At 48.3% G+C, this 17,469-nt stretch overlaps 1 protein-coding gene across 3 annotated transcripts in view; it reads right to left on the minus strand.

The window, feature by feature from the left end:
• Positions 1-17,469, minus strand: part of SNX19 (sorting nexin 19) — a 34,278-nt gene that overhangs the window by 13,704 nt on the left and 3,105 nt on the right. For 2 of the 3 annotated variants that reach the window (XM_020874668.2, XM_070457421.1), the window contains exons 2-8: positions 16,245-16,383; positions 14,848-14,948; positions 14,625-14,744; positions 12,596-12,726; positions 11,104-11,200; positions 10,430-10,610; positions 7,263-7,392 (exon numbers count right to left, since the gene is read on the minus strand). In XM_020874668.2, the coding sequence (XP_020730327.2) occupies positions 7,263-7,392; positions 10,430-10,610; positions 11,104-11,200; positions 12,596-12,726; positions 14,625-14,744; positions 14,848-14,948; positions 16,245-16,383 (899 nt within the window). Of the gene's footprint in view, positions 1-7,262; positions 7,393-10,429; positions 10,611-10,974; positions 11,064-11,103; positions 11,201-12,595; positions 12,727-14,624; positions 14,745-14,847; positions 14,949-16,244; positions 16,384-17,469 lie in introns of those variants that run through there. The other variant, XM_020874670.2, reaches the window with a different exon arrangement.

A 17,469-nucleotide genomic window follows, 5' to 3' on the forward strand; every position in this document is an offset into this window, starting at 1 on the left:
GAAAATATGCAAAACATGTTTAAAGGCAACTATTAAAAGTAGAAATAATGTCCCTTTCCCTCTTTAAAAATGTTCCAATATCTAGAGCATTCTTTATCCTAAACCATTCTAAGGGATTCGTCTTGCAAGATCTAACTTTAAACAATTTTGTCTCTAAAGCCTACCTAACAGTTACCCTCAAGAATCCTTATGACTTTTTAAAACTGTGTTTTTGGTCTATACTGTGTCCTTTGACCTTACACTGTTCAGTATTTCTAATGGATTCTTATGGGTTATTTATTTTCTTAGGCTGAAAGGACCTTGATGGAGAAAAGGCCTGAAGAGCTAGCAGTCAGCAAGTCGACACAGTATCAAATCTCACAAAGACTTTTCAAAAATTATTTATAAAGAGGTCACCATAATAAGAACTAAATAAAGTTAGTTTCCTAGCAAATAGAGTGTTGGGAGTACCTGGCTTAAAAGGTAGTTCCCTGGTTCTGAAACTCTGGATACGACTTGGAGAGATGTTAAGTAGGAATGTGAGGAGGACAGGACGGAGTTCACAGACAGCTAAAATGGAGAAAGACACCCTAATTTGAAGGATGCAGAAGAGGCCATGTGTCTCACAGGGTCTTTGCTCCTAAAAGATCACATAGCAAGCTCACCCCAAAGACCTCACCCAAAAAACCATCGCAATGTAAACAGATTCTCTATCCTACAGCAGACGTGTGACCTTCCTAGGGAACAAGAGTCCCCAAGGAAACAGGATGTGGGGCTTGTAGAGATGGACAAGAACTCACATTTACTGATGCCACTGGATGACAGGCATGCAACGAAAGTCTTCATCAGTTCACGAGCAAGGCACCATTACTCCCACTCAGAGTAACTGAAGCAAAGATGAGTCACAGACAGCAAGCCTCAACGGAAGATGTAAATTCAGATTTGTGTGACTTCAAAGCCCATATCCTTACTTTCACACGTGGAAGGACAGAGGGTGAGAAGGCAAAGCAGCAGGAGAAGCTTCCAGAAGGTCCAAGCTTAGGTGGGAGGCCCAGGATGGAAGAGGGCACTTTGTTCCTCTGGAGAAGAAAGAGAAGGCTGCTGGGGTGGCCATGACTCTGGGGGACGGGGGGCAGCTGCCCAACTAAAGAGCTGGGGGGAGGCAGGCAAGGGGGTTTCCATTTACATCTGAGTTTCCCATCCCAGCAGTGCCAGGGAACTCCCGAGATTCTCACTAGTGATGAGAAGAGGGACCGATTCGACCAGAAGGGCACGCGATGTTCACTCGACAAAAACTTACAAAGTGCCTTCCATGTACACAGCTAAGTGCCTACAACAGGATGGTGAGTAAGACACAGTGCCTGCCCACCAGATGCTTACAGTCTGAACCTGTCCTAAAATCTGCTTCAGGCCCCTCTTTGTAGTTACAGATTGGCAAGATACCAATAATTTGACTTGGAAAAAAGGTTTTGATGCTTAAATACGTCATGATGCTTTGGTCTTGTCTTAACGGCTGTCAATTCTGCACCTGCGAGTGTATGAGTGTAACAGCATACACCACACATGGACGTACAAACGCACATCGAGCTGTTACAACCACAGAGACGGTTCAGGCAGGAACTGTCAGCACACACAGGAGATGCTGGGCGCTTTGATCCTGTGATGGGTCGAATAAGAGACGCTAAGAAATACGGCAGGGAGGGCACTCATATAACCGGAGACCGCTGAAGCCCATCCTGACCCAGTCTATGAAGTCAGAGCTCCCCTTTTTCAAGGTCTGATGGAAAAGGTGGGGGACAAGCAGTGCTCCTCTTCCTAAGGAAGCATGATACAACCTAGCAAAGCCACCGCTGCACAACACAGACTTCGGCCCCTAAAAACCAGGCCAGGGCTGGAACTAGAGGGCAAGGATGTAACCGGACAGGAAAAGTAGACCGGGTTTGAGACCATCTTGTAGCTCTTGCAAACGTACGCATTTTTCTATAGAAGCTGTGCACAGAAAGAGATCAGGTATAAGATAACACAAGGCACCAGAGCGGAACTGAAAGGGAAATTTATGGAGCAAAGGAAAAAATCATCATCTATGTGTCTTGAGAAACTGAATCAGAACTGTGATAACCTTTTTCTGACTGGGACTAGGACACAGGACAGAGATACTAAAGGGAGACTACATAATTTCTGATCCAGGAGTGTTTAAGAATAAACAGGGATGGAAATGAATTTATATGCTACCATCAAACATGTGTCTCTTGGACAGAAGTAGGACACGGCACTTGCAGGCGAGGTCAACCCTGTGGCCACGGCCTCACGGGGAAGCCTGCTCAGCAGGGAGGCCGCAGGCAGTGGTGGGAAGGAGATGGGCTTAAAGGCCAGGGTGACTTGGGTGGAATCCTGGGTGTGGCCCTTACTAGGATTCTGGGAAGATTAGTTAATCTGAATAGCACTTTGCTCACTTAAAAAATACATGTCTATCTCAGAGAACTGAATTGCACCTTAGTATACAAAGTCCACGGCTGCTTACCTGATGTAGTATTTAGTTCTTTTTCGGGTGCAGCTGCTCATGCCCTTTCAGTCATGGACCTGCAGCTGCCCGTAAGACATAATCAACACCAGGAAGACCATTTATCTATCTGCTACTTAGACATGCCCACTGAGAAATAGGCCTCTGCGTGGATCCCACTCAGAGAACACCCAAGGCTGTGGAGTGACCAGAGAATGGACGGCGAGAATTCTTGGCCATCACTGTAACTGCCCGCTGCCAGCACGGCCCTCTGCAATGGGCACACATGCCACCCATGCACCATCTCCTGACCTTGCCTGGGAGATGGCCCGTAGAGACCTCTCCCCTTGGAAGACGATCCCATGGCCTGGCGCGGGGTTCAGAGCTTACCACTGAATTTTCTCCTGGACCCACAGCCTGCTCAAACATAACCTGACATATTCTTTTTCTTCTTCTTCTCTATCTACTTCCTGACTTCGTGTACTTTTCTACTCGCCTACGTCCACAGGTCACACAACTTTCTCTTTTTTTCCCACCCATCTGCCACACTGCTCTATTCCCACGTGCCCTCAGTACACACACACACACTCATTCGCTCACTCACTCATACTCTTTAAGAAACCCTGACGCAGACACAGACACCAGGAATGTGTTTGCTGCCATCTCTGGGGCCATGGGGAGGGCAGGGCCACGGGAGGTGGCACTCGTGTACTCCTGTTAGCCTGGCTCGTATTTTTATCATGGCTTTGCTCTGGGCACCCAGGCGGGGATCCGGGCCAGCTTCTTCTCATTCCTTCGCTCTACATCAGGACTCCAGAATAATCTCACCCTTGACCGTGGCTGGATGCTCCTGCCCCATACCTTCTCCCATCAATGGAGCACAGTTTTCTCTCCTTTCTCTCTCTCTTTCCTACCCAGCCAGTGTCTGAGTGTTCCAGTCCCTAAACCTGATTCTGACGCACTCAGGGACACTGTCAGCTTCTCCTGCTTTCTGAATGAGTGGTCTGCATAAGCTGGATTCACGCCTTGGCTTAGACTGCTCCCCCCACCCCTCTCCCCTCCTTTTGATTCTAACTCCAAATAAGGAGCACTCCCTCTTACATAATTGGATGTTCCCAGCACAGAAGCTGACACATGAGGTCAGGCGCGCATGCGTGCAGACTTGCCTTTGACTTAACAATGCCTTTTTTGGGCATCTAACTTCTCCCCAGCTCCCTTCCCCCACTCTCTCCACAGTATCAACAATCAAGGGAGATTTACACAGTTGGCTCAAACTCTTCCAACCCTGGCTTGGAAGGAGGGGTCATGAGGTTGAATTTACTCTCTTTTCCCTGGCAGGCCAAGGACAGAGGGATTGGGCGGGGGCGTGGGGGGAGGGTGGTGTGGAGACTAAATATGTGCGAGAGAGGGAAAAAAGTGACAGCACGCATGCTTCGGAGCTGGGAGCAGTCCCTGGCGTCCTCGGCAGTTATGTATATGGGTCTTTAGAGGGATCAAGGAGAACACAGAAAGCTGGAAGCAGAAGAAATGCACTTGTCTTCTTGGAGATGATAATGCTGGAGGTTGGACAATGATGACATTTTTAAAAGGAGAAGCGTCTTAACTCTAGATGCTGTCTGGGATGGCAGTGTGTCCAGGTCAACCAGAAAAGTGGCAGCAGGTACTCATGGCATCAACATCGACTCTCCTTCTCTTTAGAACTTAAGAGAATCCAGGTGCTCTGCAAATGGATGCAGCTTAGCAGCATGCGGTTTCAGAGATAAAGAGCAATGATGCTGCCTCCTGGGCCTCAGTCCTGGGGACAGCCTGGGAGAGGTCCACCCTGACCCGGCAGGGACCAACCACACCTCTCTGGGGGTAGTAAGGACAGGTGGAAGGGGTGCTGCAGCTTTGGGGAGGTATCACATTCCAGAGTATGTGCTTACTGAAGCAAAGAGAGCCCAGGAATTCAGCACTGTGCCGGCCTCTTTAAAAATAAAAATGCAAGCTGTCCAGGGGACAAGTGACAGAGTCTGGCTTTAGGGTGCCGCAGAGGACTCTGTGTCGTATGTGAGTGGACGCACATTCAAACGCAGTTTTCATTTTACAAACTGACTGGCAGTCTCCTCCTGGGTGATGTGGGCTGCTCTGAGTCAAAGACTTGGGGGCTGGCTTTTATCTTCTCAAGTCATAGGGCAAACGTCTGATCCTGCAGCCGATCATCAGACAAACCTGGGGTCGAATTGCCTGTACATACTTATTAGCTCTGTGATCTTGACCTAACAATCATGATTCTTTGCAAGCCTTAGCTGCCTCACCTTTAAAGTAGGGATTGTAAGGCCTCTTTCACAGGGCTTCTGAGGGAATTAAATGATGTTGGCGCAGCATCTACACAAAGTCAGCTCTCCACAGATGTTGGCTGGATGGTGGATCCTGAAGCTAGTAAGACCATCAACGTCTACACTCTGAACCTGAAATAAGCCCTGTCTCTTCCTTGGGGAGCCGGCACTCACAACTTGCTGGTACAGACCATGGGCCACAGGCATCAGGTCCTTGGAGCCGCTGGAGGGGGTGCTGGGAGAGATTCCTTCTCCATGACCTCCTGATTGCTGTCTTAAGGAAGCTTCAAGAACAATGTAACCCAGCACAAGATACTTGAGGAGAAGGTCAAGTGTATCATTAAAAAGCTGGGAATAATGCTTCATAGAGAAGATGAAAGGCAGTGAAATGAAGAAGATGAGACTCTTCATTTAACTCTAATTTGTAGAGGCCCAGGGCGAGGAAGGTGTCAACAGCTGGGTTCCTGTTTCTGCTGCAGCTCATACAAAACTAAGTAGTCTTAAGAATAAAGTTCCGACAGGAAGAGATTTGAGGCAAGTCAACAAGTACAAAATGTCATCACCTGAAAACATGTAGGGTGAACAAAGGTTAACAGACCACAGTCATGGAGAACTGTCCAGAAGTACCAAGACACAAAACTCTGTTCTTCTGACATCCTCACTTAACCTTCATTCAAATTCACTAAAACATTCAAAATTTTTTCCCTTTCACAACAGAAAAAGGTGACATCCATTTTTTTTTAACTGAAAAGAGAAGCAGGTCAAGGGGGATTCAGCCATAAGCGCCCTCTCTGATGTTGTTTAGGGCATGCGCTACATTCACCAGACAGCCATCCACCCAGCTAACCCGAGGTGCGGTTCCCGTGGAACTGTCAGGGTACGGGGGTGGAGAGGGGATGAACTGAGCCTGACTCCAGGCTCTTCTCGTGAGGAAGGGCAGCCCTGACTCCAGCAGCTCTGCACGCGGGGAAGCAGGAGTGCCCGGAGGACACTGCTGCCCCGGGACAGACCTGTGCTGCAGGGGGCCTGGGGGCTGCCTCCTGCTGCCAGACCCGCAGACGCTCTGGTCACGGGCACCAGATCCCCCGGGGAAGGCCTCACAGGCCGTACTGCTGAGAGAACGGGTCCTGTGCGGGTCAGACAGCACAGAGCAACAGCAGCAGTGGAGGCTGCAGCTGGAGACTGACCTGGGTGGGGCACCCTGAACGGGAGGGAACTGGGGGCCACAAGCTGGAGGAATCGGACAGAGAACACACTCCTTATCCTTCCATTTTTCTGAATCGCAAGAAAGAAGACCTAACATGTACTGGAACACTTTCCATGCACACAGACACCTGCAGACTGACACCATGACGATTCCGAAGCTCAGAGAGACGACACACAGCAGAGCAGTAGTATGCTACAGTGGATAAGAATGTGGGCTGTGGAACGCCCGGGGAGATTTGTGCCTCCACCAAGTACTCACTTGAACATGGATAAGGCCCTCAGTTCTCACCCTCATTACACCATAAAACAAGTGAAAGGAGGGACCCATGTCTGTTTTGTTCATTACTGACCAGACCTTAATATTTTCTCAATGAATAAAGGAAAATGACCAAGACAGTTGCCCAGTAGGAAAGTTAATGTTAATGGATTTTCTACTTATTGTAGAACAGAGACATAATTCTTTTTTTTTAATAAAACTGTTAGTTTCAGAGTGACCTATTAGCATGAGACACACACTAACAGAAGGGTTTAGGACTTGGCTCCCAACTTTGGGATCTGCCAGGATGTCTCACACGGAAGAGGTCAAAGCATGAGCGGCTACAGCTCAAGCACTGTGTGTGTCTGTCTGGTTCAGAGACAGTGTCCCTGGACTCCTTCAGTTGAGCAAAGCTTGCATCAGTTTCACAGTTAGGAAGCCAGCACTAGAAACTCCATCTGCATACAAGTTTTTCAGGAAATTCAACTGGTGTTGGGATCATATAATGCAAATTTTAAATCTCAGTGTCCTATTCCCACCACCACGCATCAGTGCTTCTCCAGCTGTGACTATGTCCACCCCTTCTGGAGAAACTCATCTTTACTAGGGAGTACACGATGGTTTTCTTTTCTTCCTCGTTGTTGGTAGTCACGGTGATTGTACACACAGTGACTGTTGGTGAAGACGCGTCCACTGTAACAAGGTGAGCAGTACGGGGCTTGGGGGTAACCTGGGGGAAAGCTGACCCTGGCGCAGGAGGAGCTCAGCTGAGACAGCGCCTGAATTCAGGGGATGATGCCGGGGCTCCTGCAGGAGCAGGCCCATCCGCACCTCAGACGACCACGTGATGCCCTGCAGCACGTGTCACCCCGCAGCCCTGGGTCTCTCCTGGCTGCAGTCTCCTGGACTCTACACTTTCCCTCTCGAGGTCAGAAATCAGGAACCACCTCCCACCTCCGTCCAACCTGAGGCTCTAACCTGAAGGGGCACCCAGCAGGCCTACCTCTGGATCAGGGTCCCGAAGACAAGATGAAGGACTTTCTGCACACTCTCTGTACACAGCCATCGCCACTGTTCCATGAGCAGCAAAACAAGCAGGTCCAGGGCTGTGTCGGCCAACTCGGTCTCTGTTCCTGGGGATGAAAAGGCATCTGGAGTAACTCGGAAGAGACCCACACTTGAGGACACATTTCAGGGCCCTGGGTCTGCTCCACCTTTATGTCAGCCATCTCACATTTGTGTAATCTATCTGTAGCCAAATCAAGAGACATTTACTGCATCTCTACAAAGTTCAGTGGTAGGTTCTGTCTTTCCTTACAATTTATGTTCCTAAGTCACTGAGTAATTTTTTATTTATAAAATCTTTAAAAAGATTTTATATATAACTATTTTGCCTACTTTCCTGCTGTTTCTTCTGTATTTCCCCCAGGCAGCTGAACACATTTTGTTCCAAGTAAGAGCTCACAACTGGTGACAAACTGGAATTGGCAAGGCCCGGTCCCTTTCCCTTCCATCCACTCGCCTCCGCAGGGCAGCAGGGAAATGTGCGGGGCAGCAGATGTGGGACTTGTTTTCCATAAGCAAGTGGCTTTGAAAGCAACTCCATTACACAGAGCTGAGGGTTAGGATCCAGGAGACCTCAGTTTGATTTTGAGATAACATGTGGTTCTGGGAAGAACACTGCACTTTTGGTAAAAGGCCATGATGATTACTCATTTCTTTCCTGTTTCAAAGACGGCAAGGGCCACAAACACGCTCATACCCACGCTAAGCAGAACTTTTTCAAACAGATGTACTCTATGGATGGAAGCGTCTGTTCTCTAACCCTGTTCATGGGGTCCCCCTGTCACCTCTGACTTGCCTTTCAGGAGACTGCCCCAGAACTACAGAGTGTTCCTGAAAAAATCCTCTTCTATCTGGCACTACAGCTGTGATTAAAGTTATAATTAATCACAACAGTAACTGTATTAGTCTAGGGCCAGTGGGTTTTCTCTGTGCAAGCGTGCCCAAGCACTGCTCAGTTAAGGGTTCTTGTAGAATGTGAACGATGTCCAACTCAGGTAAATGTGCTAGAACTGAATCTTACTTTCTTCTTAATCCCATCAAGTATATATTCTCCTTTTTTTCTGTACTTCAAGGGGGCAGAGGAGCTGATGTGTCTGCTTTCTGGTTATTTGCTTGAAATGTGATACTCAGCTCCTTGGAAAAATAGCATTCCTCAATGTCCCTCTTCAATTCTCTTCTCTTTGCAAGTTTAGCATGTACCTAGAGCTGCACAGCAACCCACTCCAGGATTCTTGCCTGGAGAATCCCATGGCCGGAGGAGCCTGGCGGGCTGCAGTCCATGTAGCTGCAGAGACACCGCTGAAGAGACTTAGCATGAACACACGCAGGGCTGCCACCATGTGGTGACAAGTGGTCACAGCCGCAACAATAAGTGAAAGCAACAAGGTCCCAGGTCCTCTCGGGGAAAGTGGTAAATTATCTACCATGACAGCACGTGGAGCCTCTCAGGGCTAAAAGAACCGCACAGGAATAAATGACCCCTTTAGAGAGATAATGCACAACATTTAAAGACTTGATTTTGGCTAGAAATTACATTATCTTACCCATCCCATCTTATCTATAATTTCTCATAGTTCTCTTGATGCTTTTGTTCTCATTAACACTTGGTTTACTTAACCAGTGAGACGTGTGTGAAGAGCTGGGGTTGTAAACTCCATCTTTCACAGAGTTGAGCTGAGGTCCACAGTGCGGACTGAACGTGGGCGCCTGAGAAACAATGGTGAAGTCAGCCTTTTTTCCTCTTCTAAGCCCAGGATTTTGTGATCTTTTGTTTGCAAGGGAAGCCTTTGTCTTGCGGGATTTGAAAGTCTTTGTTCTCATAAGTTCTAGCACAGCATATCTACCAGTATCCAGGCTTCCTAACTCGCCCTCTGCAGAGAACACTGACCTCCAGGAAGCACACCTGACCTGCCTCAAATGCTCCTGAGGACAGAGCGGTGTCCTCACCTCACCTCCCTCTGCTCTACCCTGGGTAAGCAGGTGGCATTGTTGGCCATGGCAGTGAACACAACAGAAGGAACAGATCCAGAGGAAAAGAGAAATTCCATTTTGTGCAAGCTGTATTTCAGCTGCCCTGCAGTACATCTGGGCTTCCCAGGAAGTACTAGTGGTAAAGAATCCAACTGCCAATGCAGGAGACACATGAGATGCGGGTTCAATCCCTGGGTCAGGAGGATTCCCCTGGAGTAGGGAATGGCAAGCCCACTCCAGTATTCCTGCCTGGGAAATCCCACGGACAAAGGAGTCTGGCAGGCCACAGTCCATGGTGTCGCAGAGTCAGACACGACGGACAGACTGAGCACACAGTTCACCTAGGTGGAGATTTCCGGTAGGCAAGCGGAAACACACCTCCAGGACTGAGGCATCACCAGCACACATGTCAGGGCTGACAGTGATCAACAGAGGCGCTCACAGGACAAGTGTGCAGAGTAGGGACAGAATGAAACTCTGGAAGGCTGAGGAGCTGACAGAAGGAACACAGGAGGGATGACAGGAGAGACAGGAAGACCGGAAAGTGGTAACACAGACACCCAAGAAGACAGGTTCTCAATGAAGGGAGCAATCCCAAGATAATGCCAATGTACATTCAGTTCAGTTGCTCAGTCGTGTCCAACTCTTTGCGACCCCAGGAACCGCAGCATGCCAGGCCTCCCTGTCCATCACCAACTCCCAGAGTCCACCCAAACCCATGTCCATTGAGTTGGTGGTGCCATCCAACCATCTTATCCTCTGTCCCCTTCTCCTCCTACCCTCAATCTTTCCCAGCATCAGGGTCTTTTCAAATGAGTCAGCTCTTCACATCAGGTGGCCAAAATATTGGAGTTTCAGCTTCAACATCAGTCCTTCCAATGAACACCCAGGACTGATCTCCTTTAGGATGGACTGGTTGGATCTCCTTGAAGTCCATTAGGAACAACTTAAATAATGACACTACTATTAACAGAAGCATGAGCCTTACCTCGCTGGACTGGACACCCTGCTTACGCCCTGAGTTCTTCTGATCCACTCAGCCCTGGGACTGTGCCATTCTGTGCCCTGGCACCCGACAGAGCCGCCCAACAGTCATAAGCCAGCGGACACGCTAGGCTCCCCACTGTCACTCACCTGGATCACTGCTGCTGAGGCCTTGGGCTGGAGAGGGAGCATCTGACACGCGACCGCCCACACACCCCTCAGCGGTCTGTTCAGAATCTCTTCCGGGAGCGTCTGCTGGCTGCACTTCTAGTAACTTTGCCTGTTTTTCAATAAAGGATTCCATCCCAGACACAGAGAGGGTCTCTGACTCCTGAGGAGAGAGCAAGGGCTGTGTCATAGGCAGGGTGCAGGGAGTGGGGGGCACTTGCCTCACTGTGGCTCCCATCACTTCCCTGCACGTGTCTTGAGCAGAAGACCCCACTGACCCTGTGACCAACTAAGGAAAAGGTGCTTGTTTTAACCTAAACTGCAAGGAGAACAATGCCTCCGTCATTTCGTTTGCTACAAAAATCGTGTTTCCTTCCAGGAGCTGGCTTTCTCATTCTATCATCTATTATCCCAAGCCTACTACCCTTGAGAAGCCCACCCCCCTTGAGAAGCCAACCGACCAGCCCAGAACTCACAGGAATTCCAAACCAGTCTGAGAAAATACTCCTAGAATAAAAACCACCAACCCGGATGTAGGTTGAGTCCTTTAGGAAGGCACCCAACTCCTTTCTGATTCTGGAGAACATCCCAACTGCCTATAATGGCAGGACTGACCTCCTAACTGATGATCCCAAGAATTCTCTAGGGATTCTCACCACACCGCTGTCCTGGAGACAGTAGAGAACCTTCTCATGTGCCTCAGTTATATTCAGTGCTGGAGCAATTTTACTGGATGAGAACCTCAATCTGGATCTGGTACAGAAACAAAGAGTAGAAACAGTGTGTAATTCATGGTCTTGAAGGTCTACGAAGGGCTGACAAGTATTAATACCTCAAAACAGGCATGTCCACACTTATTCTTGGAAGCTTACGGTGGTCAGAGTTGCCAAGAGACACCTCACTCTGAAATCCCCCAAACAATAAACATTCTTACACACAGTCCAACTCTTGCACTGAGCTATGCTTACAATAGGGCTTCCCTGGTGGTTCAGAGGATAAAGCGTCTGCCTGCAATGCGGGAGACTGGGGTTTGATCCCTGGGTTGGGAAGAGCCCCTGGAGAAGGAAATGGCAACCCACTCCAGTATTCTTGCCTGGAGAACCCCATAGACAGAGGAGCCTGGTAGGCTACAGTCCATGAGGTCACAAAGAGTCGGACACGACTGAGCGATTTCACACACACACACACACACACATGCTTACAATGCGCCTGTGAATGGGCTTTTGCTAATGTAAAATAAGGACTTGTCCATCACAGTTGTATCCCACAGGCTTAGAAGAGTGGCTAGCACATACTGTGCACTCGTTAAAAATTTGTTGAAAGTTAAATAGACAAGTGCCACAGACCAAGGTTGTCTTTGTTCTTCACACCTTTTTGCACATCCACCATTCCCCTTGTGTTCCAGATAAAACCAGAGAAGGAATCACGAGGGCTAACCTCAATGTTGCTAGAAATAGGGTTCTTATAAGCACAGGCAACATGGTTACCCTTCAAACTACGGGCCCAGTGAGGGGGGAAAAAAGGCTAAGAATTGTGAGGGTTATTGCCAGCCCATAAGACATGAACACAGAGAAAAAGACAGTGAGACAGACACATAAACATCCTCCAGCCCCCTGCCTCCCACCAGCACTGTCTCTGTAACGGCCCGGATACACACAGGAGGTGTCCGGGAAGGGAAGCGGGGTGCCCCTCCTCTCCGCCTGCTGGCTGTGAGAGCTGCCAGTGCAGGCTGGAGCAGTGGCAGTGACCAGTGACCCCTCAAGGGGCCCCTCCTAGCCCGCTCCTCTTTACTGCTAGTGTACTGGACTCCCGAGCCAGAAACCGTGACAAACGGAGATCAGTGGTAAGCCTTCATTCTCAAAAGAAAAGAAACGCTTCAATTTCCCAAGGGAAAAAGAAAAAAAGAACATCCATATTCTAGAGTTTTCCCTCTAGTCAAAATTACCTGGTCAGTTTGGGCCCTGGACTCCCAGGGCAAGACCAACATGACGCCAGGCTACCTCCGCAGGACCTTGGGCTTGGGCCACAGTCTGACTTTGCATAAAAACAGGCACAGACGACCCCTCCCCTCTATTCTAGGACCTAAGGCCAGGGATGGGCTTTGACTGAAAACTGGGGATCCCCTGAGAACTGGGAAGGGTGTCTCACTTGGCAGCCTTCTTGCCTTCTGTCTGGGGCTTACTGTCTGTCTCGGCCTCACTCAGCTCCTCTGTGGGGCTCTGGGGCTCAGAGCGAGGGAACGCTGTCTTCAACGTGTCCACGATAGCACTCACCACCATCTGCAGGGGTCAGAGAAGAGGGGTTAGACAGGCACCGCCGAGCAGCAGCAGCTGTCTCAGGTGTTTTCTGCACCCTGGACGAGCAGCCAGCTGCCCGGTCTAGCAGAGCCTTCTCCCCGCGCATGGTGAGATACCAGCTGATGTCTCAGTGGCAACTCTCTCCCCTCTCCTCCACAGCCACGAAAACCTTCTTCCTCACAGAGTTAAGACAGACGATGGAGTCCATGGGAAAAGAAGCCAAAATAACATGACAAATCAAAATCTGGGAGTTCTGCAGGCTGGTGAAATGCTTTTCACTTCCAATTTCTTTCTTTTCATACAGAAGAATGATTTTTAGTTTTCAAATTGATAATACTTTCACCAAGATGTGACAAAGGGGAAGTGATACAGGTAAGAATATACAAAGAAAAGGAGGAGTGAAAAGGATTATCAAAATAAGGAATAGTCTAAAAACTTTTACGATAAAAAAAAACAACAAAAACTGGTTTTCCAGTTAGTTCAAACAATTCCTCTTCTTTAACTACAGAAAGAATGGCAAATATCACTCTGGTTAAAGTAAAGGATCTGGAATTCATACAAACTTCTCTATTTATACAGATGAAATAAAACAATCTTTGCTGAAGAGTAAGAGCTATCTCTATTTCTCAGAATGGGAAAACGACATACAGATTTTTGCTAAAAAGAAAGAACAAATGAAACCCTAAAATATCAACAAGATGGAAGGAAACATTGACCTCTCCTTTAGTAACTCTCGCTATTAATCAACATTGCTGACTCAGAGCAGCACAATGCTTGCTTTGTCTTATCCTGTTAGTCCTCCTTGGGGAGCACAGCCGGCACAGCCAAGGCAAGACTGAAATGGTCAAGGGGGACCGCAGTGAGACCAGGGGACAGCAACTCAGGGAAAGAACACAGCGAACTGCATGGATGTGGAGAATGTAGCTGAGAAAACACAGTTCGCTCTCCAGGTTCACAGAATGCTAGTCTGCCGGGAGAGCCGTACCTGCTCACTCTCATATCATTAGCAATGAGTACAGTGCATGGCTTTGAGTGGGCGCCCAGGGAGCAGGTGTGAAAATAAAAATTAGTGAAGGTAAAAAAAAAAAAAAAGAAAATCAGTGAAGGAACACATCAGCATGGGTTAGCAAACCTGCAAGGAACTCCAAGGTTTCACCTCGTTTATCCCTTCCTAGTTTGCAGTCTTCTTATAGCAGTCAATGTCTCCGAACATCCCTCACTTGAAGTCCCACTTTATCATTTTATCTCCTAAAGTCTAGATTGAAGAGGAGACCCCTCTCTTCTGCCAAAGAGTCAGTGCTTTCTAACCTCTTACAACACATGCATTTTTGATCAGCACAAACCTCAGACTTCTGTCCTGGAGATGTGAGAATCAGTGAGCAACCACTGCTCACAGGCTCCAGCGTGGTGCTCAAATGTTCTACTACCGTCTCCAAAGGTTCCGAGATACCATCTGGGAACTTGTTCTCCAGCAGAGAATCACTACACAAATCTAAATCCAGCTCGGTGTCTGGCCTAAGGGCACCATCCTGAGTGACCAACACTGGGAATGACCTTCATCGCCATAAGAGGCCTTCCTGCCCCCGCCTGTCCGTGGAGATGAGGACTGATGCTTGCACCCTTTCCCTGGAATCACAGCATCATGACATCCCCAGGAGACCTGTGCACGCTTACAGTGTTGAGAGTACTGACACTCATGGCTGCTGATGGTCATTCAGCAATGCTGACCTCACCAGGACTAGTAGCAGGTCTGCAAAACCCCAGTCCATGTTCCACTTATTCCTCTGTGCTGCTCCCCCTTCCCCCGGTTCCCTTACCTTTCAAACATGCCTCCCCCGCTCCCCGTGAGAAACAGGCTGAGCACGCAGTCCCACTCATACCTTGTCTATTCTGGAGACCACAAACGGCTTCTTGACAAAGGCAATACGAGCATCTGTGTTGAGAGCAAGGAACTCCTGCATTTCCTCACTGTTAGCGATCTCAGGAATGGCACAGAGTTGCTGCAAAGACACGAGAAGGACTTCAGAGAGAAACTCCAGGCCCCGGGTCTCCCCACCTTGGTTTGGGAGTCTGGCGGCTACAGTGGCAGCACAGGATGCTGACCTTGAGAAATGATTCCAAGAGGCTCTTGCGGGCTTCCACCCTGTCACTGTCCATGTTTCCAAACGGAAGATCTGGAAAGAGCTTTTTGGGGCCCTTCACATCTTAAAAAAAAAAAAAAAAAAGTTAATTGATTAACATTTACTAAGAACTAGTCCATTTATTACCCATCACATATATAAGACACAAATGCCAAATGTATTTCGTGGGGATTTTTCCCTTCACCTGTGAACTGAGCTGAGAAGTGACCTGAGGTTGGGGTGGGAGCTGGGTACCAAGGCCTGGGCCTCATCCCTTCAGAGTCCCTCCCCTGAGGCCTCCCCTCCATGGGATTTTTTTTATTTTAGGAGTTAGAGATATAACCCAAGGACATAATACAGACAGCCTACTTTCATTATTCATGATAATATTAAGGCATAAGAGTTCACTATAGTAGTGATGCGTAACAGCCCTGAAGCCTAACTGCCCAAGTTTAAATTTTGGCTCCAATCTCTGCTGTAATAATGGCCTTAGGCAACCTGCTTAATCTTTGCTTTTTTCTGTAGAATGAGGATAATGATAGTATCCATCTTGTAGACTGTTATTAGAACTAAATGAGCTAATATGTATGACATGCTTAGTAGAGAACCAGGCATATATTTTCAGTATTAACTATTGCTATTAAGAAAGAAAACCTATAACTGAAATCCATGATTTATGCCACAACTTATTAAAAATGTTTGAGTGATCATGGGTTTCCCTGGCTGCTCAGCTGGTAAATAATCTGCCTGCAATGCAGGAGACCAGGGTTTGATCCCTGGGTTGGAAAGATCCCCTGGAGAAGGGAATGGCTACCCAGTCCACCATTCTGGCCTGGAGAATTCCATGGACTATATAGTCAGGGTCAGACATGACTGAGCAACTTTCATTTTCACTTGGCATTTTCTTAAAAAACAGAGTAGCTGCTCACCAGTTTTTATGGTTTGAATTAAATTTTATGTTTTCTTATTGTTCCTGTGCCTTATGAGAACCAAACGGCACACCAAGAAGCATGTCATTAAAGGAAAGGTGGCAAGGATTTCTGGAAAACAGTTTAATATTTAACAGCAACCAGTCTATGAACCTGTTTAACTCCTCACAGGCACAGGTGGAAATATGAAAGTTTCTTTCTTAAGCTTAAACTGGATGGGGCCCCAGAACAAGGCATTCAGAGGCAAAACAGTACCCTGGATAGCATGTCATGAGTGCTGCCCAGCACTAAAACCCCAGACACCTAAAAGCAAACGGAAGGAGCACGGGACCCTCAAGGCCACGTTCTCCCTTCCCACCCTCTTCACAGACAACAGGCCTCCAGCCTCTCAGATCAGGGTGGCTGGATGTGAAAAGCAAGCAGGCATTCTGGGGCTGGGGGAACTCCTGACTTTTGATGAACTTTCGGAGATCCGATTTCTCCTCCAGACGGGTCTGCAGGTTCAGGAACTCGCGGTAGCGGCGGTTCACGGTGTGGTAGGCCACCTGCTGCAGGCCGCCGCTGTTCTCAGCGTCGAGGGCCGTCTCGTACTGTCAAGAGAACGTCTGTTGGCTGCACCAGCTCACTGGCACACAGTAAGAGCAGGGCAGGGTCAAGGGAGCACGCGCTTCCTGTTCTGTCCCCGAGCCTCTCAGGTCTGACTGCCTCTCTAAGCTCTAACCAACAGCTCAAATCCCAGGGGAGCTGCAGTATGCAATGAGAAGCCTTTCCCAACAGAGGTGGTCCAGGAAGTGGGAAATGAAATTCTACTGCCTTTCACTCCTCCTTCCACCTCAAAGTTCTCCCTGCAAACATTACAGCCACTTTCAAATCCCAAAGACGGAGGATAAAACAGTACGACACTGATAATGATACCGGCTCTCTCACCCCTAAATTATGAGGCTGGGTGTTATGGGGAGATAACCATCTTGTCATTATCCTCAAACCAGTGATTGTCTACATTACTTGAGGGAAGAACAAATAATCCAAAACAGCTGAGAAACAACAATCATTTGTTTGCCTGGACTACACTAAAGGAACATGTGTTTTTGTTCTGCTTGGGGCTGATTAATTACTAATCTTGGAGCGACACTGACTCTTTCTTCCCAAGTACAGATCATCTGTCTGTATGATGAGAAGACATGTGAAGACTGGAGATGTTTTATGGGGTCACAGTCAGCTGTCTTCATATGTGAGGAGGGCTGGCATGTGGGAAAAGACAGCAGTGCTGAATGTCCCCCCAGAGAGAATGCCCCGAACAGCATGAAAGCTGCAACTTCATACCTACAGGGGGGGGCTGTGTAAGATACAATGAACACTGTGGGAGAAGGATACATGTGCTTGTTCTCATCAGGAGTAGGTTAGTGTTCCTGTTTGGTTAAGGTACTCTGTGGGCAAGCAGTGGAAGAGTGATGAGACTGAGGCTGGTGTTGAAAGCTTGTCTAGAGGCAGACAGGGGTGTTCATTATGAGTTGGAATGAGCAAAGCAATCTCTCAGGCCAGTACTGAGAAGGAAAGGCCTAGATAAGAGATGCCTGTGGAATTCAGGTGAGGGCTCTCACATTCAGAGCCCCTGAGAGCAATGATGCTCTCTGTGGCTATTCTACTCCGTGAAGGACACTATATGATATAAGTAC

The sequence above is a fragment of the Odocoileus virginianus genome, chromosome 28, assembly GCF_023699985.2.
Source record: "Odocoileus virginianus isolate 20LAN1187 ecotype Illinois chromosome 28, Ovbor_1.2, whole genome shotgun sequence".
Taxonomy (NCBI): Eukaryota; Metazoa; Chordata; class Mammalia; order Artiodactyla; family Cervidae; genus Odocoileus; species Odocoileus virginianus.